The sequence below is a fragment of the Mangifera indica genome, chromosome 11 (genome assembly GCF_011075055.1).
Source record: "Mangifera indica cultivar Alphonso chromosome 11, CATAS_Mindica_2.1, whole genome shotgun sequence".
NCBI lineage: Eukaryota > Viridiplantae > Streptophyta > Magnoliopsida > Sapindales > Anacardiaceae > Mangifera > Mangifera indica.
This window is the reverse complement of record NC_058147.1, coordinates 11887501-11906197: the sequence shown is the minus strand read 5'-3', so window position 1 is coordinate 11906197 and position 18697 is coordinate 11887501. Positions and strand designations below refer to the sequence as shown.

The window sequence follows — 18697 nt, the reverse complement described above, 5'->3', positions numbered from 1 at the left end:
GGAAAAGTTAGTGACTACTTTATAATTTGTTGCACACTAGTGTTGTTGACACCATAATTAATAGTTCCTCATGTACATTTATAATCTAATTGTTGATGATGCTGAGAAGAGAGACTCTAATTTTGACACAAGCCTCAAAGACAAGCCCTATTTTCAGTGCATGAATTTAAGCAGAAGGCTAATTTGTGTTGTGTGATAGCAGTAGTCTTCCACTCGCAATTTGAAACTCCATTCTGCTTGCAAACTTTAAAAGCCCATTTTTCCTTTGAAAACAAAAATGGGCAACGGTCAGAAACAAAGATGTATACTAATATAGCAACTTGGTAGTCAAGCCAAATCAACGGAGATGAAGACAAAATCTATAACTTCAATTATATGACTTCTTCATTAATGGATTCACATAAATACAATCACCACTACAATGTTGGCACACACCTTTACATGGAAACTTTAACGTTTGCCAGGGCTCTCTTGATAAGCTATACTCCCCTGGAAAATGCACTTACTCAACAATCAACATCCTGTTGGTTCTTGGGTTGAAAAGGATGGTAGCAAATTCAGGACTTCACGATAATCTTCGTGCTTTCCCAGTAAATCTAATATTATTGAACCTATGGATGCATCTGGTTTCACATTTCTCTCTTTCATTTTGTGAAGAAGTTCCACCACTTTTAAAGTCTCATTATTCTGCAAGAAACCAGACATAAGTGTATTGAAAGTGACCGAATCTGGCGCAACACCATTTTGCTCCATATCTGAGAAACATTTACTTGCCATTTCTAACTTTCCTTCCTTACAAAATCCATGCATTATAATGCTATATGTAATAACATTAGGAACAAAGCCATTACTATGTAATCTGTTGAACATTTCCCAAGCAATATTGAGTCTCCCTGTTTTGCACAACCCATTAATGAGACAATTGAAAGTTGTGATGTTAGGTTGAATGTTTCGATTTATTAAAGTATAGAACAGCTCAACAGCCTCCAAAACACAACCATTTTTGCAATAACCATCAATAAGAATACTATATGTAAATAAGTTGGGAGGCAAATTACTAAGTCGCATCTTACCAAATAGCTTTTTTGCATGTCTGACATTACCGTTCATAAAAAACCCAGATAGCAAGGTACTATAAGTAACAACATCTGGCCAAACTCCCTCTGAAGTCATTTCCTCATAAAGATTCAAGGCTTCATCAATTTTTTTATTCTTGCAATACCAATTGATCAGAGTATTATAGCTAACTACATTAGGTGTGCATCCCATTCTCAACATTGAGGCTAAAAGTTCCTTGGCATCATCAATTTTATTTGTCAAGCATAAACCATCCATCAAAATACTGTAGCTAAAAACATCAGGCTTACACCCCATACTTGCCATGGAATCAAATAGCCTTCTAGCATCATCAATTTGACCTGCCAAGCAAAAACCTCTCAAAAGTGTGCTATAAGTTATTGTGTTGGGACAAACACCTCTATTAATCATTAGTTGGAACAACCCATTGGCTTCGTCCATCTTTCCATTGATACAGAGCTTATCAATTACCACGCTAAATGTCACCACATTAGGTTTTACACCTTCCTCCAACATCTCTATAAACAAAGTTTTAGCCTCCTCCCAATTAGATGTATTACACAAACCATAAATTAGAGTGTTGTAAGTAATCACGTTTGGATTAATGCCCTTGGTCTTCATTTCTGAAAACAGTTTCTTTGCCTTGTCTACTAACCCACATTTGCAAAGACCATCAATAATTGTAGTATAGCAAACAATATTAGGCTTACAAATGACACCAAATTCACCATTCCCGTTATTCATTTCTTCAAACAACTGAAGGGCAACAGTGACATTACCAGTTCTACACAACCCAGTAATCAAAGTCCCAACTGTAACCACATCCGGTCTACAACCAACCGAAACCATTTTCCTGAAAAAATCAATGGCCTTCTTAATCTTGCCCGCCATACAAAGACCATTAATCAGATTGCTAAAAGTCAAAGCGTCTGGGTAAAAACCCCTCCTAAAAATACTCCCAAGAACTACAAAACCATCAGAATCGCGTGCCATTTTGCTTAAGCAATCAATTAAACTATTCAAAATAAAGAAATCCGGCAACAACCCAGCTGAAATGAATCTCGTGTACATCACAAGAAGTTGATCAAAATGTTTTTTCTTAACAAGTGCAGAAAACAAAATACTGAAGGAAGACATAGCAGGAGTTGGGTGCATATGAATCATATAATTGAAGGAATCAAAAGCTTCATCAAGAGAAAAGTTACCTGACCTGCGGTTTACACGAAGGAAATTATAAAGTTGAGAATGGTGCTTAAGAGTGGAGAAGTGTTTGGGTGGTGATTTTGTGTGTTGATTTTGGGAAACTGAAGAAAGAATAGATGAAGATGAAAATCTAACATTGAAAGATGATTTTGAAGAAACAAGTGAAGTTTTAAGAAACATTTTCAGAGGATATTAGAAAAAAAACCCTAAATTTTTTTTTTGAAACAAATCAGGTCGATTCGGGTTTATCAAAGCATGAACTACATCTATAAGACATTTTACTGTCAAACATTTCTTTTTCAATATATAGTTTCTCTTCAAATTTCACTTTGAGCAGCTGTACAAATTTGCATATTTAAAACAGAAGAACTAACTGATTAAAAGTTAAAAATTATAAACACATACACCGACACTATTTGTTCTTGTTCAACTTTAATTTTGATACATAAATATCACAACAAAATATAAGATAAGATAACTTTTAGTCTAATCTCAAAATCATACCTATGACACATAGAAAACCCAAACACCCACCCATGAACTAACTACCTTCTAAATTTTCAGTTAAGGACAGGGGTAAAATCGTTATTTTACCTATAAATCTTAAAACTTTGAAATTGATATTATTTTTCCCCCAGGTTTTAAAAACTAACATTTCAATCCATCTTCAAAGTTTGAAAAGTTTAAATTTCACCTCTAAGGTTTGTTTCCTTCCCCAGCCACCATCATTCTAATTGACGATCGATGTTTTTCATCTTTCTTCCAGATCTGACTATGAAGGACGATGAAGTACAGTCATCTAGACTCAATGATAAAACATCATCCTTCTTTTTGAGTCTTCCCATTCTGGATGACGAGAGTCATCCTTTGTCAAAGAAAACTTTCGTTTCTTCCCATCATCTTCTAGTTCCCTAAGCCACCGAAAATGAAACCTGGAAAGGGGGAAAAAAGTAAATTTTTCAAAGTTTAATCATGACGGGTGAATGTGAGTTTTCTAAACTAAGGGGTGTAAATGATATAAATTTTTTAGATTTTAGGGTTTATGGGTAAAAAAATGATTTTACCCTTACTTCTAAGTAAAAATTTGGACGATAGTTAGCCCATGAGTGAATGTTTAAGTTTTTCATCTGTTGTGGATATAATTTTGAATTTGGACTGAAACTTGGGTGGAAAATTGTACTTTTCCCTATATTTAATAAATAAAACTATATATATAAATAATTTTATTAATTTATTTATATATAATGATGTGATGTTATGTGATTAAATGATTAAATTGTTTATTTTTTATTTTATTTCAACATTATTCAATCAGGAAAAGGATAATTTTCCACCAAAGTCTTAGTCGAAATTCAAAATCATATTCATGGCAGATATAAAATCCAAATAGTTATTCATAGGCTAACTATAATCTAAATTTTTAATTAGAGGCAGGGGTCAAATCGTTATTTTATCCATAAATCCTAAAACCTAAAAACTTTATATCATTCCACCCTCAATTTAAAAAACTCACATTTACTCCCATGATTAAACTTTAAAAAATTCACTTTTCCCTCTTTTGAGGTTTAATCTCTAGTGGCTCAGGAAACCGACTGGAGATCAAGAAGAAGTGTAGGTCTTCTTTGGCTACAAAGGATAATGAAAAACGACCCTTCATTGTCCAGATTTGAACGACGAAGCGTTGTTTAGATCTGTAAGAAGAGACGAAGGACGATGCTTCATCGTCCTTCGTCTCATTGTCTAGACATGACGAAAGATGATGCTTTGTCATCCTTCGTCTCTTCTTATAGATCTGGATGATGCTTCATTGTCCAGATCTGGATGATAAAAGGTCGTCCTTCATAAAAATTATATTATTGATTAATTATATTTTAACCTCATAACTCTAATAGAAAAATTTAATAGAAGTTGAATGATGAATGAGCATTTGAATTTTTAAAACATTGTGAGTGAGAGTTTGAGGATGGACTAAATCTTAGGTGGGAATAAGTCTTTTGGCCTTTAATTTATTATGAATAATATTTTACTTTCTCTCGATTTCTTAAGGGAAACAAAACAAAGAAAGTGAGACAACCTTTAATGTAATCATGCAAACTTCTAATAAATTTTCAATGTGTAAATATAAATAATTGAGAAAAAGAAAGTTAAAAAAAGTTTATCGATTCTCAAATATTTAATGGTAATTGGTAAGCACACTTGTTAACAAATAATCATACTTTTCTTAAATTTTCTGCCACGTAGATAAGAAAATTAAAGCATTGCATGAATTTCATCTTTGAGGAAATATAATTTTGATTTTTATTCATTATAAAAAACACCTACAATTTACAAGTCATACTTTGTTTTTTTCCCTCTTAAACACGCTTTAGCACTTTTTCCTTTAATTAAAATGTAGGATCGAATGGCCTAAGAGGGGGGGGAGGGGGGGTGAATTCGGTAATTTAAAACAATCTTTACCTTATTAGAGAGTTAGCATAATTTATTCAAATCAATTAATATTATCTATTTCTAATCCAATTTGTGAGAATAACTAAAATATTTCAAATAACCAACACAATCAAAATAACATAACATAAAGTATGAGTTTAAGGGAAGAGAAAATCAATCACGCGATGTATAGTGGTTCAGCTCAACCCGGCCTACGTCCACTCCTCCAAGCTTTCTCCCTTGGAGTATTCTACTAATCCTTGGTTGACCAAAACCTCAACCAAGCTTTTCTTCACAACCAAAATAGCTTCCAAGGTGCTATTAACCTTTACAAATGTTGAAACTCAATTTCTCTCACTAGAGATTTTCTAATCCCTCCAAGAGTGAACCTCACTCTTTTATAGCATGAATTTTAGTACGAAATTGAAATATGATCTCTCTCAAAGAGTGTATATGAAAGTTGAAGTTTAGTACAACCCAATGCAAATGAAATTACAAATTGTATGAGCAAGGGTTTTGATTAAAGAAAAGAATTTGCAAGTGAATAGCTCAAAACTAATTTGCTCTCAAATATATGAAAGTTTTTGGTGGCAAAAGTTCTTTTCGAATGAATTTGATTGGGTTTATATAAGGGAAAATGAGGAAAGTTACTGTTGTGCAGAAAGATAGCCGTTTTAGTTTTCCAGAAAATGCACAATTTGGTTGACCGGATGTAATTCGGTCAATCGGATGTGACGTGGCACTTTCGTGGAGCTTACGTGGCACTAGCCGTTGGAAAAATTCAAACCAAAATTTGGTCGACCGAATTTAATTTGGTTGACCGAATTTTTGGAAGCCAAAATACATGGCTTCTAGACAATTCATAAGCTGATTCGGTCGGTCAAATTCAGTTGACCGAATTTTATTATTTTTACCCCCTAAATTTTCAAAAATCATATTTGACCCCTAAAACTTTGAAAAGTGACAATTTAACCCATTTTTGAAAATTCTTTCAAAACCAACTTTAAGATATGAAATTGTAGTTCACAAAACTTCATCATTTTAAATGAATTAATAACTTTTAGTGAAAAAATTGGCTTAACCCAATAAGTTTGAAAAATGACATTTTAACCCAAAAAGTGAAAGATATGAAAATGAATTTTCAAGTGAGGTATCCCATGCAAATAAATATTCTAATCAAAGCGAATGCTCCAAATTACAAACATGTCTACCTAAACTTGAGTTTACTTCAAATCTTCAAAAATTCTTCACTTAAGTCTTGTCTTTCATTTCCATCTTGAAACTCCTTCAAGTCCATTCGATAAATTCTTGCAATTTAAGCTCACACTCAAGTAAAATCATTAGTTAATATGTTTAAGAACATATTAGTTTGTTATCATCAAAATAAGAGCATAATGACTCATTGAGTCAACAATCTCCCCCTTTTTTATGATGACAAACACATATGCACTTCAAGGAATTTTATAAAATATATCAATGAATGTACTTCCTTGAAGTTAAGAAACACTTGATTTTTTAAAAAAAATTTGCAAGAGTTCGCCTTAAAAAATCAAGTTTCCTCCCCCTGAATATATGCAAATAATAATATGTTTAACATTAATCTCATCAATCACATATATCCTCATCAAAATATCCATAATATCCACAACATATATCTTCATCAAAATATCCACAATATCCATAACATCAATGAAATGAAAGTAGCAATCGTCAATCAAACTTTTCTCCCCCTTTGTCATTATCAAAAAGAATAAGGCAATAGATAAAATGATATAATCAAGGAGACAAAAGAAGACTATCATTTATGAACAATGTATAAAAATGATTACCAAAATGGCCAATAATAAACATTAAGGCTTAGTGCATGAATAGAATGTCTAAATAAGTATGAGCATCAAAATAAGAGCATTAACAATTCAAACAAGATAAAACATCAAAGCATTTGGAAAATCCATAGACATTAAATATCACATCCATATTCATAATCAAATGTATCCGTAATCAAATATAGAATATAACATGTATAATTTCTCCCCCTTTGTCATTATAAAAAAGAAAAATGCAAGGTATATATCCAATAAGGTAAAGGAAAACTAAAATACCTTAACACATACATAAAAGATATGATTATCAAGGCTAAACCAATAAAAAAAATCCAAACAATCATAATCATCCAAGTAAGAGTACTAATGCTTAGACAATATAAAGTGTAAGTTCATGTAAAATGCACAAATATCACATAAGTGAACAAATGCTTAACTATGCACAAACTAATCACATAATTATCAACTTAAATAAAATGAAGCACAAAAGTAAGTTCGAAATGGAAAATAGAGAAGAAGAAGTATAAATGCCATACTGAATGCAATAAAATGTGATGAAATGCACCATGGCTTCGAATGTATGTACAAGGGCAAAAGTGTAAATCTACATGAACATTCACACATTTGAAATTTGAATACACACCCAAGTTAAAAATGGTGAGAGAAATCCAATAGTATAATTGAAATCCAAAAAAAAAAAAAAGGATAACCAAAAGAGGTATTTTAAAACAAAAACCGAATTTTGGATGATAAAATTAGGGGTTTTTGATTAAAGACTTAATTTCAAAAATTGCTATTTAGGAAATATTAGAATGATACTAGAAGGGATAAATGTGTGTTTTATATAAAATAACAAAAATTTGGATGAATTTGAGCAAAAATCAAATTTTTAGGGTTTATAATTTTTGGAAATTTTGTTGAAATTTTAGGTGAATTATGATGTTTTTGAAAAAGAATTTTGGCTAGAAAGTGTAGAAAAAATGTTGGGAACCAATTTGATAAAAAAAAGTTGAAGAAACATGATGTAAAAAGGTGGAGAAACATTTGCCTTTATACATTGCAGAACACTGTAGAAAACGGTCGACCGAATTTTGACAAATTAGGTCGATCGAATTTTCCAATTCGTCAGCCGAATTCTCCAAAATTCTGGTATATATTTTATGCACTTTGTTGTCCCATATTGAGTATAAACAAGCCAAAATGATCCAACTATACAATTTTGACTCAATAACATAAAGTACAATGAAATTTAATGCTAAATATGAGGAAAATTAAATCAAACACATTAAAAGTCAATGCAAGAATAATTGGTACAAGAAAACTATCAAGGATGGTCAAACATGAAATGATGCATAAAACATATATTGACATTCTCAATTAATCCAAAACACCATAACCACAATGATATGTAAGTGCAAATGCTAATATGGTGATTCCATGATCCCAAGTTCACCTCTAATTTTGCAAAAATGTTCTTCCCCAAGAGGTTTTGTAAAAATATTCGCAAGTTGATTTTCAGTGGATACAAAGTCAAGACAAATATCACCCTTTTGAACATGGTCTCGAATAAAATGATATCTAATTTCTATATGTTTGGTTCGAGAGTGTTGAATGAGATTTTTGGATAAGCTAATAGCATTTGTGTTGTCACACAAGATTGGAGTTTTAGATAGGCTAACTCTATAATCTCTAAGAGTTTGTTGCATCCACAAGGCTTGAGCACAATAACTATCGGCGACAATATATTCCGCTTCCGCGGTTAATAAAGCTACGGAGTTTTGTTTTCTTGAAAACCATGAAACTAATGCATGACCTAGAAAATGACAAGTACCACTAGTACTTTTTCTATCGACTTGGCTTCTGGCAAAGTTGGCATCCAAATAGCTCACTAGGTCAAAAGACGTTTCTCTAGGATACCACAACCCTAAAAATCTAGTACCATGTAAATATTTGAAGATTTTTTTAAGGGTTTTTAAATGAGATTCCTTGGGACATGATTGGAATCGAGCACACAAGCACACACTAAACATAATATCGGGTCTACTAGCAGTTAAATATAAAAGAGAGCCAATCATACCTCTATACATTTTAACATCAACATTTGGCCCACTCTCATCTTTGGTGAGCTTGATAGTTGAACTCATTGGTGTGCTTGAAGCTTTTAGTCCTTCCATGCCAAACTTCTTTAATAAGTCCTTGATGTATGAAGATTGGTTGATAAAGATACCCTCTTTGCTTTGCTTGATATTAAGTCCGAGAAAATACTTGAGTTCTCCCATCATGCTCATTTCAAATTCTTTGCTCATGAGGTTAGAAAATTCTTCACACAAGGAGACATTAGTATATCCAAAGATGATATCATCAACATAAATTTGAACCAAAAGTATATCATTTTCTTTTCTCTTAATAAACAATGTAGTATCTACTTTTCTAATGCAAAAATCTTTTTCAAACAAGAATTTACTCAAACGTTCATACCATGCTCGGGGTGCTTGTTTTAAATCATAAAGAGTTTTTTGAAGTTTAAAAACATGGTTTGGAAAATCATGACTTTCAAACCCGGGAGGTTGTTCAACATAAACTTCCTCCATGATAAATCCATTTAAAAAAGCATTTTTGAAATCCATTTGATATAAAATAAAATTTTTAGAACATGCAAATGCCAAAAGCATCCTAATGGATTCTAGTCTAGCTACCGGTGCAAAAGTTTCTTCAAAATCTATTCCCTCCTCTTGGTTGTAGCCTTGAGCCACTAATCTAGCTTTATTTCTAACAACCACTCCGGATTCATCCATTTTGTTTCTAAAAACCCGTTTTGTGTCAATAACGGATTGATAATCCGGACGAGGGACTAGTTCCCAAACATTGTTTCTTTCGAATTGATTTAGTTCCTCTTGCATGGCTAAAATCCAAAATTCATCATTTAATGCATCATGAAATCTTTTTGGTTCAAATTGTGAAAGAAATGCTAAATTATTACAAAGATTAAAAGATGATCTAGTTTTAACACCTTGATTTTCCTCACCAATAATTAATTCTTTAGGATGAGCATTTGCATACCTCCAAGCCTTAGGAAGATCTTTATCTTTATCTTTTTCATGTTTTAGCTCTTGGTTTGCTTCATCCTTATCATCATTTGGTGAATCATGAATTTCCGTTTGGTCTCCATTTTTAACTTGATCATCATTAATATCAACTTGCACACTAGTTAAAGGATTATATTCATAAAAAATAACATGCATGGATTCCTCAACTATTAGTGTCCTTTTGTTAAACACTCTATATGCTTTGCTAGATGATGAATATCCAAGAAAAATGCCAATGTCTGATTTTGAATCAAATTTTCCTAAGTTTTCTTTTGTGTTCAAAATAAAGCATTTGTATCCAAAAACTTTAAAATAACCAATATTTGGTTTTTTGTTTTTCCAAAGTTCATATGGAGTTTTATCTAAAGATGGTTTTATTAAAACACGATTTAAAACATAACATGCAGTGTTTACGACTTCCACCCAAAAATATTGAAGTAAAGTTTTTTCATTTAACATGGTTCTAGCCATCTCTTGAATTGTCCTAATCTTTCTTTCAACAACACCATTTTGTTGGGGGTTCTAGGACAAGAGAATTGATGTTCAATACCATGCTCATCACAAAAGTTTTCGAATGAATGATTTTTAAATTCTCTCTCATGATCACTTCTAATGCAAGAAATATGCATTTCTTTTTCTTTTTGTATTTTCTTGACAAATTTTGAAAATGCATGAAGGGCTTCATCTTTTGATGCAAGAAAAAGTACCCAAGTGAATCTTGAAAAATCATCAACAATAACAAAAGCATAATGTTTTTCACTTAGGCTTGTGGTTCTTAAAGGACCAAAAAGATCAATATGAAGAAGTTGTAAAGGTCTAGATGTAGAAATATGAGTTTTACTTTTAAAAGAATTTTTTGTTTGTTTACCAAATTGACATGCATTACAAATTTTATCTTTAATAAAATCTATTTTTGGAAGACCTTTTACAAGCTCTTTCTTGGAGATTTTTGAAATCAAGTCCATGCTAGCATGACTTAATCTTCTATGCCACAACCAACTATTTTCATACAATACGGAGAAACATAGATTTTCATGAGATGCATTTTCTACATCTATAGTGTAAACATTTCCATCTCTATTTCTTACACAACTTCTTTTTCCATCATTCATATTTTCTATAGTGCAACTATTTGGCTCAAAAATGACTTTAAATCCTTTATCACATAGTTGACTAATGCTAAGGAGATTATGCTTAAGACGATCTACCAAAAGAACATTTTCAATGATAATATATGAGTTGTTACCAATATCTCTAATGCCAATTATTTTACCCTTCGCATTGTCTCCAAAGGTGACATGTCCTCCATTTTTCTTGCTTATTGTCGAGAAAAGTGAAATATCTCCGGTCATGTGTCTTAAGCAAGCACTATCGAGGAACCATTTGCTTTTCTTCCTTTTATTTTTCGGTTCCTCATTATTTGTAATTGCCATGAAACACATGCTGGCCATTTTGTTATCCTCCTTTTCGGATTCACTTTCATCTCTATCATCCCACGTAGCCTTCATTGCTTTCTTTTTCGATCTACCAATTTTGAGGAGAGGGCAATCATATTTGATGTGTCCCGGCTTCTTGCATTCATAGCACACAACTTGTTCTCTCCTTTGTCTTTCTCCCTTTTTACCTTTAGAAGCATCCATTTTTATAAAGTCTCCATTTCTTCTTAGTTTTCTATTCCTCAGAAGCTTTCCAATCTTTCTAGTCAAGAGTGCAATATCTTCATCTTTATCATTTGATGTCTCCTCTTCCTCTTCTAGGAACTTTTCATTCTCTTGATGGATGATTTGAAGGCGATACTCTTTTTCTTCTTCTCCACTTCTTCAATTTGTCATTGCTTCATAGTAAGCTCATGAGTGAGAAGTGAACCTAAAAACTCTTCAAGAGGTAGAGTCTTGACATCTTTTGCTTCTTCGATTGTTGTCACTTTGGGATCCCAAGATAGAGGCAAACACCTAAGAAGTTTCTTGACATTTTCTTGGTTAGTATAAACTTTACGAAGATTTTTCAATTCATTCACAATAGCAATAAATCTATCAAACATGTCACTAATAGTTTCATTTTCATTCATCTTAAACAACTCGTATGAGTGTGTGAGCATGCTAATTTTAGTCTCCTTGACTTGTGAAGTCCCCTCATTTGACACCATCAATAATTCCCAAATTTCTTTAGCCGAGGTACAAGCTTGTACCTTGCTAAAGTTATATTCATTTAATGCATAATATAACACATTCATAGCTCTAGCATTAATGGCAATTTTCTTCTTATCTTAAGGGGTCATTTCTTCCCTAGTTTTAGGCACTTGTTTTCCATCTACTTCTTTCATAAGAACAAAATGTCCATCTTACACTACATCCCACAATTCATAATCACTTTGAAGAAAAATCGACATACGATTTTTCCAATGGGCATATCCGATGCCATCAAACAATGGCGGTCTATTAGGGGCAAGCCCTTCACTAACGATATGAGATTTTCCTAGGTTCACGGCCATTGCTCTAAACGGTTAAGTTTATGAGAATAAGCAACCAAGCCCTGATACCAATTGTAGGATCGAATGGCCTAAGAGGAGGGGTGAATTAGGCAATTTAAAACAATCTTTACCTAATTAGAGAATTAGAACAATTTATTCAAATCAATTAATATTGCCTATTTTTAATCCAATTTGTGAGAATAACTAAAATATTTCAAATAACCAACACAATCAAAATAACATAACATAAAGTATGAGTTTAAAGGAAGAGAAAATCAAACACGCGATGTATAGTGGTTCGGCTCAACCCGGCCTACGTCCACTCCTCCAAACTTTCTCCCTTAGAGTATTCCACTAATCTTTGGTTGACCAAAACCTCAACCAAGCTTTTCTTCACAACCAAAATAGCTTCCAAGGTGCTATTAACCTTTACAAATGTTGAAACTCAATTTCTCTCACTAGAGATTTTCTAATCCCTCCAAGAGTGAACCTCACTCTTTTATAGCATGAATTTTAGTACGAAATTGAAATATGATCTCTCTCAAATAGTGTATATAAAAGTTGAAGCTTAGTACAACCCAATGCAAATGAAATTACAAATTGTATGAGCAAGGGTTTTGATTAGAGAAAAGAATTTGCAAGTGAATAACTCAAAACTAATTTGCTCTCAAATATATGAAAGTTTTTTGTGGCAAAAGTTCTTTTCGAATGAATTTGATTGGGTTTATATAGGAGAAAATGAGGAAAGTTACCATTGTGCACAAAGATAGCCGTTTTAGTTTTCCAGAAAACATATAATTCGATCGACCGGATGTAATTCGGTCAATCGGATGTGACGTGGCACTAGCCGTTGGAAAAATTCAAACCAAAATTTGGTTGATCAAATTTCTGGAAGCCAAAATACATGGTTTCTGGACAATTCGGAAGCTGATTCGGACTGTCAAATTCGGTAGACCAAATTTTATTACATTTTACCCCTTAAAATTTCAAAAATCATAATTTGACCCATAAAACTTTGAAAAGTGACAATTTAACCCATTTTTGAAAATTCTTTCAAAACCAACTTTAAGATATGAAAATGTAGTTCACAAAACTTCATCATTTTAAATGAATTAATAAACTTTAGTGAAAAAATTGGCTTAACCCAATAAGTTTGAAAAATGACATTTTAACCAAAAAAGTGAAAGATATGAAAATGAGTTTTCAAGTGAGCTATCCCATGCAAATAAATATTCTAATCAAAGCGAATGCTCCAAATTACAAACATGTCTACCTAAACTTGAGTTTACTTCAAATCTTCAAGAATTCTTCACTTGAGTCTTCTCTTTCATTTCCATCTTGAAACTCCTTCAAGTGCATTTGATAAATTCTTGCAATCTAAGCTCACATTCAAGTAAAATCATTAGTTAATATGTTTAGGGACATATTGGTTTGTTATCATCAAAATAAGAGCATAATGACTCATTGAGTCAACATAAAAGACACAAACAAATTACACTATTTAAAAAATTAAAATAAAAAAGAAAATAATGCAAAGTATATCAAGCCTATGGAGGCTTAAGCAATGCAAACACTATGGAGAAGGGTGGATGACTTGTGCTCAACTTGCATCTAGAATGGTCAACTCATGATCAAGTGACGCCAAAAAAAAAAGTCATCAAAGAAGAAAAAGAATCAATACCGAAAAGGAACATAAAAAGCCATTGAAGAAGAAGAATCATCCACATGGTGAGATAATGTGTCACTATACTAGTGAGATATCAATCTTGGGTAGAACAACAATCCAAACTCAAACTAGCTCACATCACATCCACCCTAAACTATGAGAGACCATGGTCTCAATACTACCAACGCCAATCTCGAAAGGCACTCCCCATTCCAACCTTTCTTTTGTTGTCTTTAACTTAATTCTAGTAGATTGTTTCCTTCATTCATCCAAGACAAACTTTAGAATCATACTTGACATGTTACTATACTTAGTGAGCACACTCTATAGTCACGTGTAGCTTTCTAAGGTTTAAGACCCAACTTTGCTTCAACTTGGTTCAAAATCATAGGTACATTAGAATATGCAACTCAAAAGACCGAGTTCCAATCTGACATAACTAAACATTGGAATACCTATATTAGGTTGTTGTCAATATGATTTGAAATAAGGTTGGTAACTTGCTTCTTAATATGAAAGGTAAGCTCATGCTCATGAATACTCAAACTAATAGTTTCAAGATGAAAGGCCATGTTGGTTATGTGTTGTTTGTATGTGAAGACGAATGATGATAAAGATAGAATCCATTGACTCGAAAAATATTAGGTTTAGGATATCTGTTGATTTGACCCATATTTGAGTTCCGAAAAAAATGTCGATAAATATTTGAAATCAAAATCTCTAGCCAGAGTATAATATAAGTTATACGAAAGATATTTGTGATGAAGTGTTTTGAACATATCAATTAATGATTTGTATAGAATTGAAATTAGGACTTTGACGAATCATGAGCCCGAAATTGATCAAGATTAGATGATGGAAAGATCTTATCTACATGAATTGTGCGATTGATGGTATTAGGTTCAATAAAGTGTTTTTTCATCGTAGTTTAGGGGCTATGACACATTGTTAAATGTTTATCATAATCGTTGAGTTTTCATATGTATTTCAGATTGTTCAAAAAACGACTCATGATTATGTTATAGTGAACCAAAAGGGTCATACTAATAAACCAAGCTTTTGAGAGTAAGAAGTATATTATCTGAGATTGGCTAACACCTTTCGAAGGATACTTAACATTAGTATCATATAAAGTGTTACATAGGTACAAAAGTAACATTTTAAAAGTTAAAATGTTTGTGAAGCAAAATTGGGGTAGCTAAGATATATAATTGATATGCATGCATGATTGTAGTTTAAATTAAAAATTTAAAGGACCGATTAATAATTTCATTATTGTTAATTAGCCACCAACATAAAAATGGCTCATTAGTTTTTCTTAGATGAACTAAGCTCGTTTGAAACAAACTTTCTATCACAAAAACAACATTCCTTTCCCTTCTGGGGTGTTTTTGGCTTGGAGGTGCAACGTTTTTGAGATTTTTTAAAGTGAGAGACTCCTTCCATTATCCTACATCTAAAGCAAAGGAGTAGGTAATCTTCTAACCTTCTCATGTATGTTTCTTTTCATGTTTTGATTCTTGCTTTTATGTATAGGCATGCCCATTTTGCTTCATTCTTCTTCCCCATTTAGTTCAAAAACTATGTCACTGCTGATCAAGAATTAAAATTTTCTCATCACATACATTAACAAACACTTCACTTTGCATATTTACAAATAACAATATATTTAATGAATAAAGCTACATGTACAAACAAATATTATCAACTTATTTTTATAAACTGATGTAACAATTTGTAATTGAATAATATGATTGCTTATTTTTTTATCTTATTTTAACATTATCTAATCACATATTGTTATATTAGATTATAAAAATAAGATATGAAAATTTGTTTTTATACATATTATTTTTCATGTTTAATTACTAAAACAATAATGTGTATTTTCAATCTTCGTACATTGACCTTGAAATGGTATTGACACTAAACACGGTTAAAATTCAAAAAATTTTAAAAATATATAGAAGAATTAATTGTTGAAAATATTTTTAGTAACACATCCTTAAACAAATTTAAACTGCAACTTACAAGAAGAAACAAGCCAAAATTATCTAATTTAATTTATTATAAATGTTACAATATGAATTAATTGTATATTAGAATATTAAAATATCTTAATAATACATAAGTGTATACCTATCATAAATCTTATATAAAGAAATATAATTAATATAATTAATATACAATAATGTAAAAAGGGAAAATATATATTTAGAATATTTGCTAACTTAGGAAATAAAATATTTGGATTATATTCTAATATAGAAAATAATATATTCGAAATCTATTCAAATATATTATAACTGAAATAATATATTTGAAATATATTTCAACACACCCCTCAAACTTAAGTAAGCAAATAAAATAGAAAATAATATATATTTTAGTTAGGCTTCCTCACGCCCTTGCTTTCACATATGAAAAAAGTGAAAAGATGAGTTCATTAGTTTGGGTACGTTCACACTTTCACTTATGTAGAAAGTGAAAAGATGAGTTTTCAATTCAAATATTGTTACGCTTTCATCTGCGTAGAAAGTGAAAAAATGAGTTTATTAGACTCACGCCTTCACCTATATGGAAAGTGAAAAGATGAGTTTGCAAACGTGATGTTGCTTAATTGAGTTTGCAAACTCAACTTTTATGTTTGCAAACTCATCTTTTCACTTTCCACTTAGGTGAAGGCATGAGAGAACCTAATAAACTCATCTTTCTACTTTTTACACAAATGACGGCATGAGCGTGCCCAAACTAAAACTCATATTTCCACTTTCTACATAGGTGAAGGCATAAGTGTGTCCAAAGTAATAAACTCATTTTTTCACTTTCCATATATGTGGAAATGATGACATAAGTGAGCTTAACTAAAATGCCAGAAGGATGCTTGTCTTTGATACCATCTAAAAATATGAATAAATTGTATTTTTTTGTATATTAAACTATCTGAATAATACATAAATTTTTTTGTATATTAAACTATCTATCATAAATTTTATATAAGGAAATACAAATAAAGATAATTAATATACAATAATATAAAAATGGAAAACATATATTTAGAATATCTGTTAACTTAGGAAATAATATATTTAGAATATATTCTAATATATAAAATAATATATTCGAAATCTATTTAAATATATTCTAGCCGAAATAATATATTTTAACAATAAATAATATTTTCTTTTCTCAGTTTTTTAAGGAAAATAAAACAAACAATCATCTAATTTAATTTAATTTATTGTAATCACGCAAATTTGTAGTAAGTTTTCAATGTATAAAATTAAAAAGGAATTGAGAGTAAGAAAATTAAAAAAAAGTTATATTGATTCCGAAATATTTAACAAAGAATCATGCTTCGCTCAAAATTTCAGCCACATAAACAAAAAAATTAAAGCATTGCCTAAATTTCAACTTAGAGTAAATATAGTTTTGATTTTTATTCATTATAAAGAACACCTACAATTTTCAAGGGCATATTAATTAAAAGGCCAAAAAGTTTATTCCCACACAAGGCCAGAATAAATTACAAGTAGTTTAGAAGTGTTGGAATTATAGGGACAAAAATTAGAAGTAGATATCAGAAAAAATATGACTATGGATGTTATTACTGTGTAACCATATCAGAAAAATATGACTGATGCATATCTTGCGTAGTTATTGATTCACAAAGATAATTTTGTGATTATCTAAACAATAATACTATTTAATGATATATAAAAATTATGTCAGTATAATATTGCTCTTCATGAAAGGAATACTATTTAATGCAAATTTAATTGGTTTACCCTTTCTTTTTTTTTTATAGGTTTATTTGGATTATGTTACTTTTAGGTGTTATATACATTTTAATAACGATTTGTTATTCTCTTCTTTCTCTTTTATTTTCTATTGTATTTTAGGGTTATTGAGTATCATGTGATTTAAGTGGATGGATTCTAATTTAACCTTGCTACTTTGCTAGTATACTTTGTCAAATTGTTGATGATGCTGAGAAGAGAGACTCTAATTTTGGCACAAGCCTCAAAGACAAGCCCAATTATCAGTGCATGAATTAAAGCGGAAGGCTAATTTGTGTTGTGTGATAGCAGTAGTCTTCCACTCGCAATTTGAAACTCCATTCTGCTAGCAAACTTTAAAAGCCCATTTTTGAAATAACTGAACTTAGGTAGCAAAAAGAGCAAAGAAATCAAAGGATGCAGAAGAAAATCGCCAAATTAATCAGAAGAATTTGGTTGCCATATAGAATATCCAAAAAGCACCACAACTCTCTTAATCACTAACCAGACTTGAATTTTCATGTACTTGTTTGGCAGTTACTATTAAGAATAATTACTCCACGTAAACAATAAATTGAGAAGTAAATGTATTGAAACCTCTCAAGGACCCTCTAGTGATGGATCACAAGAGAGATTCCCTTCTACTAGGAAGGCAGCATCATCATCGAAGTATATTACAAGTAAGCACTAAGAGTACACAGATGAGACATTCATGTTCATACCATTTCTCAATAGCATCATTTTGATCAGTGGCCTTAGGTGCTAAACCATCTACAACCTTACGAGCATCTTTGTCAGTATTTTCGTTTGAAAACAAAAATAGGCAACTGTCAGAAACAAAGATGTATACTAATACAGCAACTTGGTAGTCAAGCCAAATCAACAGAGATGAAGACAAAATTTATAACTTCAATTATATGACTTCTTCATTAATGGATTCACATAAATACAATCACCACTACAATGTTGGCACACACCTTTACACGGAAACTTTAACGTTTGCCAGGGCTCTCTTGATAAGCTATACTCCCCTGGAAAATGCACTTACTCAACAATCAACATCCTGTTGGTTCTTGGGTTGAAAAGGATGGTAGCAAATTCAGGACTTCACGATAATCTTCATGCTTTCCTAGTAAATCTAATATTATTGAACCTATGGATGCATC

At 31.4% G+C, this 18697-nt stretch overlaps 1 protein-coding gene across 4 annotated transcripts; it reads right to left on the bottom strand.

Moving 5' to 3' along the window:
* Positions 1-347: 347 nt before the first annotated feature.
* LOC123229213 (pentatricopeptide repeat-containing protein At1g12300, mitochondrial-like) lies at positions 348-2484 on the bottom strand. Of its 4 annotated transcripts, none has more exons than XM_044654864.1 (3): positions 1074-2484; positions 475-893; positions 348-444 (listed from the first exon to the last, which is right to left on the bottom strand). In XM_044654864.1, the coding sequence occupies exons 1-2, from the start codon at positions 2458-2460 to the stop codon at positions 514-516; spliced, it is 1767 nt and encodes a 588-aa protein (XP_044510799.1). In that variant the 5' UTR covers positions 2461-2484; the 3' UTR covers positions 348-444; positions 475-513. The 4 variants fall into 4 exon arrangements, with proteins under 4 accessions (XP_044510799.1, XP_044510800.1, XP_044510798.1 ...); XM_044654865.1 differs by having other exon boundaries at positions 348-806; positions 864-893; positions 1074-2481; XM_044654863.1 differs by having other exon boundaries at positions 348-893; positions 1074-2482.
* Between the last annotated feature and the right edge of the window lie 16213 nt (positions 2485-18697).

Bases quoted from the DNA above. Each gene is read 5' to 3' on its own strand.
- LOC123229213 (XM_044654864.1), bottom strand. From the start codon at position 2,460: ATGTTTCTTAAAACTTCACTTGTTTCTTCAAAATCATCTTTCAATGTT. The intron at 894-1,073 runs GTAAGATGCGAC...TGTGCAAAACAG, and splicing joins ACATGCAAAAAAGCTATTTG to GGAGACTCAATATTGCTTGG.